We start from the raw sequence: 18,617 nt of genomic DNA on the forward strand, positions 1-18,617 counted from the left end.
TTTTAAAATGTAAGAGGTATGGAAAGCTGAAAGCAAATAGCAATGGAACTATAGAAATATTACTCTAAGCATAACACAAGTCACAACATAATATTTTGTGGTTTTGTTTGAAACCATTGTTTTGGCCAGAGGTGGCGTAAGGCGTGGGCGGTGTGGGCGACCACCCACGGCCTCGCGGTCCTAGATGCCTCGCGCCCCTTGGACAGCCCGTTTTTTTAGGGTTCCGTACCCAAAGGGTGAAAACGGGACCCTATTCATGAGACTTCGATGTCTGTCTGTCCGTCTGTCTGTCTCCAGGCTGTATCTCAAGAATTTTCATAGATTGTGGTACATATCTGTTGCCGCTATAACAACAAATAATAAAAACAAAATAAAGTTAATATTTAAATTTTTTTTTGCCTTTTTTGCTCGATATCAATAATGGCAACAGGTAGGCACTTAATATTTTCACAAAGGCCTTAATTATTATATAATATGTTTTTCCTTAAATATAATTTAAGAATAATATTAAAATAAAATAAAAAATTAAAGGGGGCTCCCATACAAAAACACGATTTTTGGTCTATGTTTGCTCTATAACAGTACGGAACCCTTCGGGCGCGAGTCCTACTCGCACTTGGCCGATTTTTTAGGATTTACGAGTAAGTATTAAAAAAATCTTTCAACAAAATCCGTCTTCTTGCATCATCAATCAGGGGACCTCGCAAAATATAATATTTTGCCTACATACAATTTTGGTCTTGCGCCGCCACTGGTTTTGGCGCATTAGCTACTCATACCATAGTAGGTATAACTATTTTATTGGTGCTGAAGCACAGCTGCCTACATTTACAAATTAAAATAAATATTGATTTTTTTGAAATTAAAATAAATATAAATGCGTTACACTACATAGCAATTAAAAATTCCTTTTTGGAAATTTTATTTTTGGACATCAAAACTAACAGGTATTCTAATTTCTGGTGCTTAGCCCACGTTCTGGCTTGACCGTTTGACCAAAAACACAAGATTTATTGACCTCGTCAAAAATAAAATTAAAAATGCGCATGTGTATTGAATTATTTACAAAAAGAATAATTTATTGCTGAATGCTTTCTATAAAAGGAATGGACTGTGCAAATTACTGAGTTGACATCTGACCCAAAGATATCTTATGCCTCTGATCTATATTTCAGCACAGAATAGATAATAGTACAAGTAATTGCAGCAGAAGAATTTTGACTAAAGAGTCAAGACGTTAATTCTAGGGAATGCAAATCTCGCGAGATTGGGGCTCAAGCGAGATCCTGCGAATTTATGAATACAATACCGCGAGATCTCGCCAATTTCGAGATCTCGCGAGATTAGCAGTTTGGTGGGTTTTTTTGTAAATAATCACAATATTTGAATAAATTACGAAAAAAGTAATGAATATTATAAGTATTATAAGATTAACATTCATTTTCACGAATTTTACGAATTTTTTGCATCAAACATTGTTTGACGTATCTGTCTATAATTTTTAAGTAGTAAACTTTGACATAAGTACGTATCTTCTATATATTAAATAACAAATGAAATAAACAACCAGTCTTCTCTTCAAATGTGCGCTTTTATAATTTTGGACGTGGCGGTAATATCGTGGACGTCCGCGGTAAAACGACACATAGGGAAGTACAATTTATGGAAATATAATATGAAGATGTTTTTAAATTTCCGTCGACGATAACTTTTTAACGTGCACGTTAAAGGACATCACGACGTCTACACTTCTGAACCGCACAAAACGTCCGCGGTGCGTAAAATCAAAAGGGCATTGCACGTACCCAACATCTTATCGTGGAAGCCGGCGTCCACGATAACGTGACGTTCAGAATTATAAAAGCGCATACTATCAAACACAAATCTTTTAGTAATAAAACAGTTCTTTTGTAACTAACAAAACAACGAGAAGTCAAAATTCAGGACCTAGTTGAAAATCACAGTGCACAGTTGCTTATGCCAGCTCCTCTTTGTTTTTACTCTGTGATCGCAACTCCGTCCGTGTCAGTCCGCGCTTCGAATAAGACGTTTTTATGCTCAAGTGTAATCTCGTTAAACTCGCGAGATCACGCCTTTTTTTCGTCCGCGATCAATCTCGCTAAAAAAGGCCGAGATCTCGCGAGAACGAGATTGCATTCCCTAGTTAATTCTCTATCTGGTGCGCACTACGTCAAAGTAAAAAAATATGAAGATTCTATAAATAAATATAAAAATTAAAAAGAATGCAAACCAATTTTGTTAGTCCCGCTAAAACTCGAGAACGGCTAAACTGATTTGGCTAATTTTAGTATTGAAAAAGCCGTGGAAGACCAGGGAAGGTTTAGGTATAGTAGCATGGAAGTTTACAGTCGGACTCGCGCACGAAGGGGTCCGTACCGTTATATTATTACAGCAAATATAGACCAAGAATTATGTTTTTTGTATGGAAGCCTCCCCTAATTTTTTATTTTATTTAAATATTGTTATAAATTGTTGAAGTACGCATATATTTAAGGTTTTTGCGAAAATTTCAAGTGCCTACCTGTTGCCATTATTAATATTGAGCAAAAAAGGCCAAAAAATCACGTTTGTTGTATGGGAGCCCTCCTTAAATATTAATTTTATTTTGTTTTTAGTATTTGTTGTTAAAGCGGCAGCAGAATATATTACATAATCTGCGAAAATTTCAACTCTCTAGCTATTACCGTTCTTGAGTTACGGCCTGGAGACAGACAGTTACAGACAGACGGTCAGACGGAGAGACGGACAGACAACGAAGTCTTAGTAATAGGGTCCCGTTTTACCCTTTGGGTGCGGAACTCTAAAAATACCATAATTATAATATTAACTAGCTGTTGCCCGCGACTTCGTCCGCGTGGACTTCAGTTTATAGCGCGCGATGTCAACAAAATTGGTGTCAAAAGCTTTTATAAAAAAACCCTGGTACCCCTTAAATCAATACAGCTGTGCAGTGTGCAAACAATAAGTACTTCATTTTTGTATGTTAAACTTTATATATTATGCCAAATTTTAAAGCTTATTTAGCCCCCCAATTACACAACTTTACCCATAAACTATTTATCATTGATAGGTTTAGCCCCAATTTCACCAACGTCTGTTAGTGTTAACAGCTTGTTAAAATATCCTGTCTTCTCTTTCATTCATATGAAAAACAAAACAGCTAACGTGATACTAATTCGAGCATTAACTTTAACAGTCGTTGGTGAAATTTGGTCTTAAGGTTACGTCACTGCCTGCACAGATAAAGTACTGAGTTATTTAATACCGTAGAATAGATATAACAATCGAAAAAAATCGAGACTTAAATGTAAGATGATACCACCTCTTATAGAAAGACTTTTGAGCAAGCGTCAGCGCGATGTAGAAGACGCACGGCGCCATCTATTATGAATTTTTTTAACAAATTTACGACCCTTACAACCCTTTTTTCCAGTAAAAAAGTAGCCTATGTCCTTTCTCAGGCTTTAGACTATCAGTATACAAAATTTCATTACAATCGGTTCGGTAGTTTTGGCGTTTGGCGTGAAAGCGAGACAGACAGACAGACAGACAGACAGAGATACTTTCGCATTCATAATATTAGTACAGATTATGTGCACACTGCACAGCTGTTTTTAGCGAGGCGAGCACTTTCAGCGCTGCCATTCCGGTGTAGCGCGGCCCTAAGAGGGGTACCACTTACCAGGGTTTTAAAAAGTTTTTAAATTTGACACAAATTTTGTTGACACCGCGCGCTATAAACTAAAGTCCACGCGGACGAAGTCGCGGGCAACAGCTAGTTATGAATAAAAACAATAATATATAATAAAGTAGGTATGATTAGTTCTGTTATAATAATGAAGTAAAAAATAAAGCGCCATCTGTTTTCATATATTAGAATTAAAATGTTGATTGCATTGATATATTTTCTGGATGGAATATAGGCCAACACAACACACTCGAACTCCTTAGAAATGCAGTAGGAGTTCTATAAGATAAGATAGATTGATTATTATTATAGCAAGTGATAATATTATTAAACATAATATTCTAACGTATTAAAAACTATAAACAAAAACATAATAACTAATAAGTATGATTAGTTCTATGTTCCAACGAAGTACAAAAAAGCGCCATCTGTTGAATCGTATTAGAACTAAAATGTTCATTGCATCGCGTCGATATATTTCTGGATTTTTTATAATATTATACATAAAATATATTTAAGATTTTTGAAATATTTTTTTTATACACATCCAAGACCCAGGAACATTGAAAACTTTTTGTTCCGCCTGCGGGACTCGAACCCAGGACCCCCGGGATGAGCGCTGGCCACGCGCAATGCGAAGTAATTTTCATCGATATTTTCATGGAAATAAGATATTTTCCCACATCAAAATGTAGCCTATGTCCTTTCTCAGACTCTAGAATAACTGTGTACAAAATTTCATTGCAATCGGTTCAGTAGTTTTGGCGTGAAAGCGAGACAGACAGACAGACAGACAGACAGACAGACAGACGGACAGACAGAGATACTTTCGCACTTATAATATTAGTTTTTGGCGTGAAAGTGAGACAGACAGACAGACAGAGATACTTTCGCATTTATAATATTAGTATGGATTAGTATAGAAGTATAGATACATAAAATATATTTAAGTAAAATATAAAACGCCATCTGTTGAATCGTATTAGAACTATAATAAAATAAAACGCCATCTGTTGAATCGTATTAGAACTAAATTGCATCGATATATTTCTGGATTTTTTATAATATTATACATAAAATATATTTAAGATTTTTGAAATATTATTTTAATACACATCCAAGACCCAGGAACATTGAAAACTTTTTGTTCCGCCTGCGGGACTCGAACCCAGGACCCCCGGGATGAGCGCTGGCCACGCGCAATGCGAAGTAATTTTCATCGATATTTTCATGGAAATAAGATATTTTCCCACATCAAAATGTAGCCTATGTCCTTTCTCAGACTCTAGAATAACTGTGTACAAAATTTCATTGCAATCGGTTCAGTAGTTTTGGCGTGAAAGCGAGACAGACAGACAGACAGACAGAGATACTTTCGCATTTATAATATTAGTATAGATTTCAATGCTATGTGGCCTATGTTAAATCAGTAAGGGCTTGCAGTAAGCACTTTTCAATAATTTTGGTCCATCATTTTGTAATAATTTCAATTGGGAGAGCGTGGATGAGCCATGCTTCGGCACGAATGGGACGGCTCGACCGGAGAAATACCACGTTCTTACAGAAAACCGGCGTGAAACAGCGCTTGCCCTGTGTTTCGCCGAGTGAGTGAATTTACCGGAGGCCCAATTCCCTTCCCTATCCTCCCCTATTCCCTTCCCTTCCCATACCTACCCTCCCCTATTTCCCTATTCCATCTTAAAAGGCCGGCAACGCACTTGCAGCTCTTCTGATGCTGCGAGTGTCCATGGGCGACGGAAGTTGCTTTCCATCAGGTGACCCGTTTGCTCGTTTGCCCCCTTCTTTCATAAAAAAAAAAATACACATTCTTTATAGATCCGCGGTATAAGTTATAACCCATTACTTATCTACAAAGCTTACAGTAATCAAGTGGCAAGGACGAAGCCGCACAAATTTGATTTATAAAATTTATTTTATTCATCGGTTTCTGTGTTCTCTAATAGGGCTTCCCAAACTTAGTTATTTGGATTATAAAATCCTAGGAAAAGCCCCTGGCCCCCTTCTTGGTTCTGATTATACAAGGCGTATAAGTTATAACATAATATCATAAATATGATATAACTAAGTGATTGTTAAAGGTGTTTATGTGTCCCTTATATAGAGTTCACTGTGAAAGTTGCAGCGCTGAAAGTGCATCTTTTTGTGATAACGTATGGGCAAGTGCCTCCACGTCATGAATTTTTATTAAAGTAGACATATAAATAAGACCTTTGTGACCTGTTGCCATTATTGATATCGAGCAAAAAAGGCCAAAAAATCACGTTTGTTGTATGGGAGCCCCCTTTAAATATTAATTTTATTTTGTTTTTAGTATTTGTTGTTATAGCGGCAATAGATATACACAATCTGTGAAAATTTCAGAACTCTACCTATAGCGGTTCTTAAAATACAGCCTAGAGACAGACAGACGGACAGACAGACATCGAAGTCTCATGAATAGGGTCCCGTTTTCACCCTTTGGGTACGGAGCCCTAAAAAAGAGGAGGTTCTATACGTACGACCGAAAGTTTTTAATTCCGCTGTTACGTGTGATCATCTGCTGTTCGTTCCGGCCGAATCCCAATCTTTTAAAGAAAAAAGCGTGAAGATAATTTCCAACTAGCTCGCCTGTCAATCAACGTCACACATATTTATAGGTTTTTAAATGATTGTGCTGATTCTGTGTGGGCTGTTTCTGGTTGTAAGTTGTAACCTGCCAACAGGTTTGTCGTGTGCTCGTTGAATGATATCATGGGGAGGAGTCGCGGAGGGTGTGGGAGGAGGTAGTTCACCTCAACACTACCCTGCCGTTGAATCATTCGAATAATTGAATAACGTTAACCGACTTTACTGAGCGCTTTTGCATGTTCCTTAATTAAGTCGACGAATGGGCCGGCTCGACCGGAGAAATACCACGTTCTCACAGAAAACCGGCGTGAAACAGCACTTGCGCTGTGTTTCGCCGAGTGAGTGAGTTTACCGGAGGCCCAATCCCCTACCCTAATCATTTCCCTATCCTCCCCTATTCCCTTCCCTTCTCATCCCTACCCTCCCCTATTACCCTATTCCCTCTTAAAAGGCCGGCAACGCACCTGTAGCTCTTCTGATGCTGCGAGTGTCCATGGGCGACGGAAGTTGCTTTCCATCAGGTGACCCGTTTGCTCGTTTGCCCGCTTATTTCATTAAAAAAAAATCTAATTCGAAATTTGAATCTGACATCAAAACAAGTCATGTTTGTTTATGTTTGATAACAGCTGATGATATGATAACAGAAGCAACAAAATAATATAAAAATTGGAATATTACTGTGGCACAGGGCACTTCATTAAAAACAATAAATAAGTACTTAGGTACTATGAATGAAGTGAAAAGCGGTTACCAGAAAAATATTAGATCGGACAGATACAAAACTCATCGCCTTTACGCGGTACTTTATTCCTCTATGGCGGTACTTACAAATATTTTTTTATCTAGACTTTGGTGATAATCGCGCTAAAAATAATTGGCTACTGTATAAAAACTATAAAATACCTACGGATAGAACAAATAACTAATCAATAACGATAAAAGTGATAAGTCGAGGAAAGAGATAGCGAGTCAATAATAATGTTGCATTTTGGATCAGTGCATCTTATGATGAAGACATTGTTAAAATGAGTCTCGAAAATGTGCGTAATAATGTGTTTTTCGTTCGTGATTATGACTTTGAAAGTTCGCAAATTTCAGAATCTTTTTGATTTTTATTTATTTTCTTTTCTTTTATTACAGATAGAGGAGGTTATGCATCAAAAGGTGCCAAAGGTGCCTGACAGTACTAAATCTCTGTAAGTATTTAATTTTTGTTATAAATTTTAATTTAAAAAGTATATTTTTATAACAAAGAAGTAAAGTAAACCCATCAAAGTCCGAAAAAGTCAAGTTAACAATATAAGTAGCGCCATCTTTTATCACATAGTTGAACTAATACAACTACAACAACCTCTCGCTTTCTATACATTATGTTCGTTCGACAACACAGCGGGGATATAGCTCAGTGGTAGAGCATTCGACTGCAGATCGAGAGGTCCCCGGTTCAAACCCGGGTGTCCCCTAGTAACTCTTTTTATACTTTTTGTTTCACTTTTGGTAATGCTAAACTAATAAGTTAAACTATTTTTAGAAAACCACCCAGCTCGCCAAGCAAACGAAGCATCGCGGCAAACTTTTTTAAAGCAACCTTCAGCTCGCGAAGCAAAGCGGTCCCTACAACTACAGGAGAAGAAGCCACCAAAATAGGCAGCGCAGAGACAAAACCTGTTACAAGAAATCGTCCTAGGACTGGTACGTATAACGTATGAATAATCGACCAGATAATTATAAATGTGGTACTATAAGGTACTTGGTAGTTTTCAATTATTTTAGGGAATAACACAGCAAACATGTTATTTATAAATCAATGTTTAGAATAACTACAAAGATAAGTTCTAACTAGATTTTGCTAAATAGTTAGGCCATGTTAGGCCTACCTAGTACCTTCACACGACTGGGCTAAAGTTTGGATTAAATATCGAAATCGATTCATCTGTCGACTGTCGTCTGTCGTTATTCATTATTATGAGAAAGATATAATAATTAAGCCCACAATTAGTTTTAACCCGGATCCGTACGAGTGAACCTTGGCCTAACTTCTTTTTTTTCAGCTCCAGCTGATCAAAATCTAAAAAGACGTAGTATCGATCGCCAAGTTTCCCTCCGAGCTGAGAAGCCTCTAGAACCTGCTAGACCACTCAGAAACAAACCTACTACCCCCGATCCAGGGGGCTCCAAGAATGTGGTCGACAAAGTCAAGAACGACATTGGTACGAACGTTCTGAAAATCATCAAAAAGGGGCCAGCACCTTCGAAGACAGACTACAAATCGGACAGTCTTCTGCCGCCAACTCTGAAACCGAAGGTTCCTGAAAAGGAGAGGGAAAAGGGGGAAAAGTTGAAGCGCGAAAAATATGTCAATAACAACACAGTTTGGACGAATGCTAACGTTGTCAAAAATGTAAAGAAGGTCCCGTTTTTGGGGATTCGGTAAGTTTTTTTTATAAATTGTCTTTACATATTAGGTATATATAAGTCTGGGAAAATTAAGGAATTCAGACCAAATAATTCATGTAGTTTTGAATGTTGCTACAGTTATTCCTAAAGGTGTTTTCATCTAACCTATGCGTGTGGGGTATCTATGAAATATGAATAGGTCTTAAAAAATCATATTGAGGTTTCTAATGTAATTTTTTTCTAACCTGAATAGTTTGCGAGATAGACTCTTCCAAAGTGGTAAACTGTGTGTCCCCCCCCCCCCCCCCCTCTAACTTCTAAAGTATGATAATATGATAATTCCAAAACAAATATATGATTTACTTACATTACTTAAGTACTATAAAAACTACCAACGAAAATTGGTTGGAACGAGATATTGCAAGTAGTTTTTTGGGTTCCGTAGTTTTTATACGTCATAAATGTTAAACCTTAATTTAACTTTCATTAAATCAACTGAAATATAAAAATAAATCAAAAACCTTTTAATTTCATAGCAAAAAAACCTTATTGCTGCTGCCGTTCATGGGCGAGTCCAACTCGCACTTGACCGGTTTTTAATACTTACTTTGCTTTGGGGTATGAATGTAATTGATGCATTGGTCCTAAAATTCCACAATAAGGTACTCTGTAGTTCGTGTTTAATTCTTATCATTAGATATAGAAGTCTATTGCTACAATCTTAAAGTTTAATTTGCATACGCCTCTATAGCTGTAAATAGGGACAACTCGATTTTCATTTCTCACACGTGACGAGTTTTTTGTCGATGTAACTGCCTCCTTCTATACAATGTCACCTATCCCTCTCCGACGTTAGCGCCTTATATCTTGTTGGTATGCGCCGTCTCTTTCTCGCGCCACGCCGGTGTAATATCCTCGTAACTTAGTTCGACTTCGCGCGTAGGTACTGCGATGCGAGTGTAATGTTATCAAACTGGCTATTTTGAATTCGGTCGGCTTATATAGAAAGAAATGCAAGATCAGACATTTTGAGCGGCCGGATAGCAAGTTTGTTTGCCACGGTTGGCTGCGGACGTGTTTTACCCGCCGGTGCCGGTGTTTTGAGTTACGAACTTAAAAAAAAAACGAAACGAACTTTTTATAATGGTGTGTGCCGTGTAAAATAGTTGCTTGTAATTATACCTACTAGTGAATCTAATTTAGTGTCTCCTGTCTACTGATACATCACAAAATTACGTGCAAGAACAGTGTCTACAGTTACACAGTGATTATTCTTAAGTATTTACTCGTGAAAGTCATATTGATAAATGCAAACAAGTTCTTCGTTTCACATTCTATAGAAGCTATAACGCTATCTTCTCTTATAAAAATTTAAACTGTAATATTATTATCATTTAATAATTATGCTTACAGATAAGTAAGGAAACTACTGCTCTTAATAGTCACTGGACGATCAAATTCTTTTCTATCAGCAACATAAATAATTTCCCTGCTAGTTTTAGGGGTTTTTTACTGTCGTGTTCTGTCGATGTATTGCTTTTTCTATCGTCTGGAATGCTAACGTAAGCAAATTAAAGCCCCCTCCGTAATTATGGGGACTTATTGGAGAGTCGAGTTTTGCGCGGTGGGGGGTCTGACCAGTAAAGTAAAGGTAGCCATAATAATATACCTACTTTAAAATAAAATATTGTAAGGATGTTGGGTGTAAATACCTGACTATTTTAAGCACCAAATTTTGCTGGATGTGCTCTGAAATGTTTCATTATCTGCTTACAAAAGATTGTGTCTGGGACCATGGATCCTCTTGGACCATAAATTCCAGTTTTTGTACCTACCTTGTTGATGATATTTTGTTGGCTTAGATTAAATAATATCAATTAAGATCTTCAGAATATATAATTTTTATTTCATAAAATACCTACCTCTATAGTTTTAAATACCTCTTGAGGTTTTGTAAGAAATCAAGGTCATATCGGTTACTTTCTAAGCTCTCGATTTGTGAATGTTTTAGGCAGTAGTGAATGTCACGATCTACTTTGATGATCAAATTATAATAAATCAAGCAGGTATAGACACGGGAAAATAACGTTCTATTTTTCCCTCATTCATTATACAATTTGCGTAATTTCCACATGATGCAGCTTGTAGATTTTAACTTTATTTCCAAAAATGTGTTTTCATTATTGTTCTAAAAGGTCAAGCAATGCTTTGTACAGCTTAAATGCGATACCTAGGTCTGCTTTTGTCACATTTGTAAAACAGGAAAACTGTGGAAGATAAGGTATGACCTTGTGGAACACCATTGTTACATATAAATATGATATGTAAAAAGAACCTCAGGCAGTTTCTGCCCTATATACGATCGAACTAGAATCAATTTTCAAACAATTTATACAGAAAACCCATCCAAATGTCCCACTGATTTGGCAGATATACAATCGAAAGCCTTTGTAAAGTCTTTAAACCAACCTTTAGTGAAATGTTAACTTATTAATCTGATTTGATTTCGTAATAGGAACTGTAATTAATGCTATTGCAATGTTTAATAGTTTATTCTATTAAAATACCAATAATTATTACCTAATAAATTGTGTGTTCCCTTCCAAATATCGCGCGACACGACCTTGAAGAGCTAATTCAGATTGGGTTGATAATGAAGTACATAATTTATATAGATTGTAGATTCAAAAAGTTTACAATGATTATGTTTTATCTAATTACTAATTGTAATTCACTTTTTATTCGTAAGCCTGAAGATAAATTCACCATTACTCTAAAAGATGTTTGGGAAAAGACATACTTTCTTCATTTCGGGCTTATTTCACCCTATAAGATGACTACAATTATAATATCAATCATAATCAAATCACCAAAAACACTAATTCTAAGACTTTCGCCAATCTGGGTTATTCTTAATCGCATACCAAAATATCATGCCATTTCTTACATAAATTACAAAGAACAAGAACGATAACTATATTTAATCCAAGATTTAGTTGAGTCCAGACTGGCGTAAGTGGTCCTAATTAGTCTGCTAACAGTATTCCATTGTATTCCTCTTTTCGTGACAATGCCTATTGATGCGCTTTTAAAAGGGATCGTGTTCATATGACGCAAGCATGGGGACGTAGTTACAATGATTAGAAACACATTAGGTAACATGACTAACATGTAACAAAAAATGGATAACATACCCTTGTAAAACTCCATGAAGCGTCTTCTCATACTTGGCTCTATCAGTCTAGAGTGCCTATGAATGGACTTATTCAGATAATGCTGATATTGTAAGTATGTTTTTAAGATATCGCTGATGACAATAAATTTTATAAACAATAAGCGCATTCAGCATTGAGGCAACCGCACAGTGAGAAGTGTGTCACGGAGTTTCTATTTCTTAATACTTTAGAGTTTAGACAAAGCTTTTCATTGGACTTTGTAAAGAGCACTGGCAGTTAAGAAACTTTATTGTAACCATCAGGGTTTTTAAAACCAAAGTGTGCAACACTGACCAAAGAAAATGAGAAGCAAAAGGCAATTGTTGCAACTAAGAAGATGCAAAATAGTAAAGAAAGTAAATCAAGTATTTCTGGCAACATAAACAATGGATTCGTTAGCGAAACGCGAGAGCCAAAACAGAAGCTTTGTAGAGGGGTCTTGTCAGCGTCTGAGAGGTGTATAAATATCGAAGCGATCGCAGTTTATTTACGCGGCGAGCGAATACCTTTAGAAAGGTGATTGTACGCATCCAGTTTGAGATTATAAAACGCGCTAAGAAACGCACGAGAATCCGTGACTTTGATCTTGCGATATCGGACGTTGATATTATAAAATGATTTATTGAATTGAAACGGAGTCAGAAACTTTCTAGCGCGATCACCAACGATGGAAATTTAAGTCTCTTCAAATTTCTCTTTCATGTTTTACCTAATATAAATTAAGAACAGGAGAAATAAGTTTAAAATTGTTTACTCATCGTTTTAAAAGATCCACTACTTGAAATTCCATTCCATATCAGGCTAGCAATGAATATGGAATAACGGCGATGGATCGTCATTGTTATTCCGCATGAGAATGGAAATACCTTTAATGGTGTTGCTGCATCCGATTGTCGTTATGTAGGTGAAGCTGATAATAAATTTTAAGAAGTATTTTCATTTAATGAGGCATAAAAGTTGCAATTGAGTTATTAGAAGAGAATCAAAAATATTTGTCGAGCATATTTTGTGCTAGAATCGCTAACAGCTAACTGAATCTCGAAAGGTTTAGCAAATAAGGAGGTTGTCCCTAGGTTCTTATTTAAATAAACTTGCAGAATGCCAACATGTCTGTGTTTGTGTAAATGATTTCTATTTGTGGAGTTAATGCTACTACTTACGGTCTCCTTTTAGATATTTCAATAAATTTACTGTCAGATTAGAAATAATTTACATTTACCTAAGTCGGGTATAAGTAACGATGTAGAATCTTAGCAAATGTGAAAGATACCTGTTAAGTCACTTTCGGTTTGTAACTAGTAGAACTCGTAAGCCGAAACTGGTTTAAAATACTTGTATTTAAATAGTCATTGAAAGAACTCTTGAACTTGTCCCATGAGAGAAGTAAAAATAACGAGAAACTAAAATAAGAGAGTCGTTAAACCTTTAATGGTCACCGAATATTGAAATTTATTTTTAAACACAAGTAACTGCTGTTCAGGCTTATTTTTGCATCTGATAGGAACTTAATGCTGATGCTGTAAGGATTACTCTCATAAACTCCGGCGTAAGATAACTTTAAATAGACTGTTAAGGCCCTGTATTCCCAAAAACGGACGATTTTCAAGATTTAAAAGTGACAGTAGACACAAAAATATAGTAATTTAAATTCTGAAAAAAATATATGTGTTAGTTAAGGATCTAACACAGTGGAATTTATATTCCATTAGTCATTACACAATATCATGAACTTCACTCGATAGAAAAAAATCCCAAACTTACCTCTTCTTTTAACGAATTTTCCATACTATGTCCAAGTTATTTGGAATTTTCAGATAATTTTTGCACTGAATTAAAGACAAAGAATATATCTAGGGCGATTCGTTTTTTTGACTCGATTTAATTGATGTATAAAAAAACGACGATCAAAAAACTATAAAATAGCAGGCGCAAAGGTTCAGCTGGTACGCTTTCAGTCACACACTTTATATTTTTGTGTCTACTGTCACTTTTAAAATTTGAAAATCGTCCGTTTTTGGGAATACAGGGCCTTAAAGAACTGTGTAAGCGTCTGGTAATGTTTTAAAAATAATAAAATAAGATGTCGAAAGTGTTATTGTCCTGCTGAAGCAGTAATGAAAATAAACTAAAGCGATTTTCAAGAGTTGCAATGATACTGAAGACGGAATTTGGAATTTTTAAGTGTCTCAAGTTACATCCAGTAACGTTGACTGTAAAAACGGCTCCCATTTCAAAAACCAACCAACCGTTTCAGTTGATTGTTTTACTGTAGCACTGCACAAAATAATAAATTTTGTCTGATGACCGGTTTTTATCACATGATCTACATCACATTTTCTGTAATCATCATATAAAATTTTGATCAAATTTTTGTATTATGTAATAACTAATAACTCAATCATCAGAAATAATGCTGTGCGGTGATTTTATTGTCTAACAGTACTAGTTATAAATACTTGAAAACTGCCTCGTATGACTAAGTAACACAATAGGTCCTCAATATATATAATACAGCTGTATTGGTTGGTAACCTTGCTAAGAAAATGGCGCATCCACACTTGCACAAATAGGTTGGAGAATATGACGCATTTGTAAATGAGACGAAAAGAATTACGATACCAAAACTGCGACGATTGTTCCACCTTTGTTTACGAGTCATTGTATGGGTTTTTGCCTAAAGCAGGAACAATATACCATTCCTATTTTTAAATTTCGAGGAGCTATAAGAACGAGTAAAACGTCGTAGCATCTAGATTCTAGGACCTAGGTATCTTCTCATAATACTAAATGATTAGATTTTAAGAAAATCAACTTCAGACTTGAATGATTAGATGTTTAGAAAATCAACTTATACATGGACGACTGAATTACTGCTTTTGGGTTGGTCGTAAGCATAAAGAGGCTTCTCCTCGGATGGATTCATTTCTATGGCCCTTATAAAGCTGCAGAGCTGCATAGTTGTTAATTAGCTCCTTTGGTGCTCTTATTTTGAACTGAAAATTCTTTTACCACTCGTCAAAGGTATGAAAAACTGTAGCAGGCTTGTGAGATAAGGATGGGTAGGGACTAAAAAATATATTAGATAAAGGAATTTGTCACAATGCATCATCAAAGAAGCCTCACCCTAAAACAATTGATGACGATAACGTAGTTAACATAAAATTAGACATACGATCTAGCAATAAAATAAACTCGACTATTTTAAAAGTCGTAAAGTTTAATATTTAGATGAATTCGCTCTATGTCAAACTTGTAATTAGCTCTAGTTGTTTCATAATATGTAATGGTACAGAACAAAATTTAATATTTTAACAAATAAGTGAACATTTGCATGTTCTAGTGCAGTTAGAACATCTATTGTAGCATTTATAGGAACATTGAATGTTCTTCTTATGCAATAGATAGGTAAGTACTTTACATAAATTTTCATAATAATATGTACTTATATCATCTCATTTTATAGGTACATACCTAATTACCTATCAATTGCATAAGAAGATTATTAGTGATTTAAGACAGCATTGAACACTGTACTCTGTAACGATGAAGTCAATATATTTGTTCGCTACTTTAACAACTCAACTGTACTGTTTAAAAGAAAAATACACTATTTTAACGCTTCACTAAACCAGGAAGGTTTTCGTATTTAATTCTCAAGGATGCATTCTCAAGACCAGCGAAGATATCATCTAAGTAAGCGTTTTTTCGCCTCGGTTCGCACAGCAATATGAAGCTGATATTTCCTATTAACCACTTGACTGGTAATTGGATCATTGTTGCTATTATCCCACGACGATCCGTAATGGCTCGGTTGAGCTTGTTAACGAGTTTATGCCTTTGTTATATTAATTTACAATTTAAAATCGAGAAGATATCTCCAAAGTTAGATCAACAGGAAGACTATTTAATGTGACATAATGCTGTAATTTGGATAATGGTCTATAATCATAATACTGTTACAGTATTTCATTGCTCGAATAATGCGTCTATATTTGGCAGAACATCAACGATTGATAATAACAGACCTCCGGTCCGAAGGCTTAGTGAATCACGTTCTTGACCCATATTGTGCAAGAGCAGTTCTTTGATCTCGTGATCCCTCTTTCGCCAAGAAAAAAGTAGTTTTTTTTACTTCGCTCATGATTGCAGGCTGCAGCTTGCTAACTTCTGATTAAAATACAGTTTAAAAGACTTTTTTTAATGACATAATTATTACTTGCATCATGTTAGCAGATTGAATTCATAAATTCTTCTTAAAAATTGAAAAACAAAATAAGAGAGAAAGATTTCACGTATTCTTCATACGATAAAACTAATAGAAATATGAAATGATAGCGTCAGCTTATTGATTCTTTCTTCAATTTTACTAAAGAGGAAACCAATGTTGATACAGTTGCATCATTATGTTTTGATACTGCAGTGAAGGAGGCAGTAACCGAACACTGCGCAGGCGCAGGCACGACATGGCGTATCCCTGACACGACGCCAGACTCGAATTACACTATATGCGTCTGCGGTTGGTCAGTTCCAATGACCGTTTCATGTTTGAATCCTGCAACATTTTAGATGAATCGTGTCTTTATAATACCAAGACTAGATCCGCGTGGCTCTGCTTGCTTAAATAAGAAATCCTGTGGGAGTCGTACATTTTCTAGCAAAAACTAGCATATGTCCTTCCTCGTGGCTTATTTGGGCCAAATTATATAAGAATCGGTCTAGTAGTTCGTGAGATTTGGCGCTTTCAAACAATAGGCAGTCTCTTCAGCTTCAATATCCAGAAGGAAAACTAAGGATAAAATTCTTATCACATAAAATATTTTTCACATTTTAAAGAACCATCTGTCACGGCTTAAAGCTACTTAAGAGGTGCTAGAGTAGATGAGATGAAATGCGGTTGCTTCTCAAAAGAAGCCAGTGACCCGCATAACGCTTTTGGCCTCGTCTCCTAATTTACAATGGCGTACTTGAGCCACAGACACATTTAGTAAATAAAATCTCATCCAATTTTGTCTTAATCAAACATAAAATAAAAGATTATAATTCTGTTTCTTCTTCTTCTTCATTTTTATTAAGAAGAATAAAAAACAGAATTGTTATACAGCCAAAACTTGAAAGGTTTCCCCTACCTCTGTCCTCTTGTCACAGACAGAATAAATATAAGTACATACAACTCTTGTCTTAGTTTTATATCAACATATCGACGATCTCTATCAAAATTGTATCAACAAGACATTTTTGTTGCGCAAACGCAATTATGTAATTATGTTTTAAAAGTGAAACAAGTTTCCGCTTTCTCTGTCTGAGAACTATGCATATTTAAATAGCTTTCACTAGTACAAAACGATTGTTAATCACTTCAGATGCATGTACTTGTATGTTGCAACCTAGGATTCGTGATAGGTTGTAGGTCAGACAAACCTTTGTGCAAGTTCAATAGGATATAATATTATCATATAGTACTGCAATGTTTTTTAAGGTAGACGCCAGCAGCGGCACCAACAAAAAGTTTTGTTCGACGTTTGACAGTAGTTTCTGTAGTAGTTTAACTCTAACTTAGTCTAACTTTCTGTCAATATTATGATAATGTGCAACATGTCGGATCTTGGTCGGATTATTTACTGTATATGCTAGTAGCGCCCTCTGCTCCGGCGTTTCCGTTTTTTCCATTTACTGTGATCAATGTCAATTTAAAACATCAAATGTCAAAGTAGCCCTAAGCAGTCCCAAAGGGAGAACTGCAGGCCCACCCTTTCAGGTTTCGCTAATTATGCCTCGACATGCAATGTCTATTGTAATAATATTATATTCCTATGGTTTTAGCATGACCAACGCAAACGGGAGCGTACTTAGATCAGACAACGAATCAATATTTTTATTTTTGGCACGAACTTACATATTCTAGTGAAATCTAGTACATTGGCATCGTCTTTGCTAATATTATCTGGAAATGCAATACCTATTCGGACGTTTCCTTCTTTAAATTTCCCTAAAAAAGATTCACACTGTACATACAGACGTCAGACACTATCGTTAGATAATCTTTTGTCCATGTCTGTACCTTTCCTTCCGACCTTTCCATCATTGTATAAATATAAAGCCGGTTTACATTATTCTAATCCAGTGATCTAATCCAGCGCTTTTTTTTGCAAAATTGCATTCTAGTGCATTCCATTGCCCGTTTACATTATTTTAGTAGTAGCCAGCTTTGGATTCGATCACTGGATTGGAATAATGTAAACTCGCTGTAACGTCTGTACTCTGTATAGACGTTTTCTAGTAAGGAAGTGGTAATGATTTTGCAATGGAATCAACTGTTTTCAATCTTCTTATCATTTTTAAATAGCTTACCCACTAAAGAATGAACTAAGCACCAAATCAAAGTGCACGTTCTTGGAAGTTATCGATTTATTTACCAGATAGTGGAGCCCATCACTAATTGAAGGCAGGATAGCGCGGCCACGGCTGGTCGTTCACCCACTAGGGTGACTACGCGGTACAGTTATTGTGGAACACTGTATAAATGTATAACTTAGTGACCACATATTTAGTAATTTGTGGATGTTTGTGGTATTACCCCGTCACGCTAGCGTTACCAATAAAAATTCAAATGTATGCACATATTATAATTTGTATAAACGTTATATACATTATTATTATTATTAACAGCC

At 35.8% G+C, this 18,617-nt stretch overlaps 1 protein-coding gene and 1 non-coding gene across 7 annotated transcripts in view; both read left to right on the plus strand.

Moving 5' to 3' along the window:
• LOC121727815 (autophagy-related protein 23-like) overlaps window positions 1–18,617 on the plus strand; it is a 57,917-nt gene that overhangs the window by 15,359 nt on the left and 23,941 nt on the right. The window contains exons 1-4 of one of the 6 annotated variants that reach the window (XM_042115824.1): window positions 7,265–7,377; window positions 7,478–7,533; window positions 7,869–8,029; window positions 8,389–8,767. In XM_042115824.1, the coding sequence (XP_041971758.1) occupies window positions 7,363–7,377; window positions 7,478–7,533; window positions 7,869–8,029; window positions 8,389–8,767 (611 nt within the window). In that variant the 5' untranslated portion in view covers window positions 7,265–7,362. Of the gene's footprint in view, window positions 1–7,264; window positions 7,378–7,477; window positions 7,534–7,868; window positions 8,030–8,388; window positions 8,768–18,617 lie in introns of those variants that run through there. The other 5 variants (XM_042115823.1, XM_042115820.1, XM_042115819.1 and 2 more) reach the window with 5 other exon arrangements.
• Trnac-gca lies at window positions 7,729–7,800 on the plus strand. Its single transcript has one exon. It is a non-coding gene; the product is annotated as a tRNA-Cys (tRNA).

The sequence above is a fragment of the Aricia agestis genome, chromosome 6 (assembly GCF_905147365.1).
Source record: "Aricia agestis chromosome 6, ilAriAges1.1, whole genome shotgun sequence".
Taxonomy (NCBI): Eukaryota; Metazoa; Arthropoda; class Insecta; order Lepidoptera; family Lycaenidae; genus Aricia; species Aricia agestis.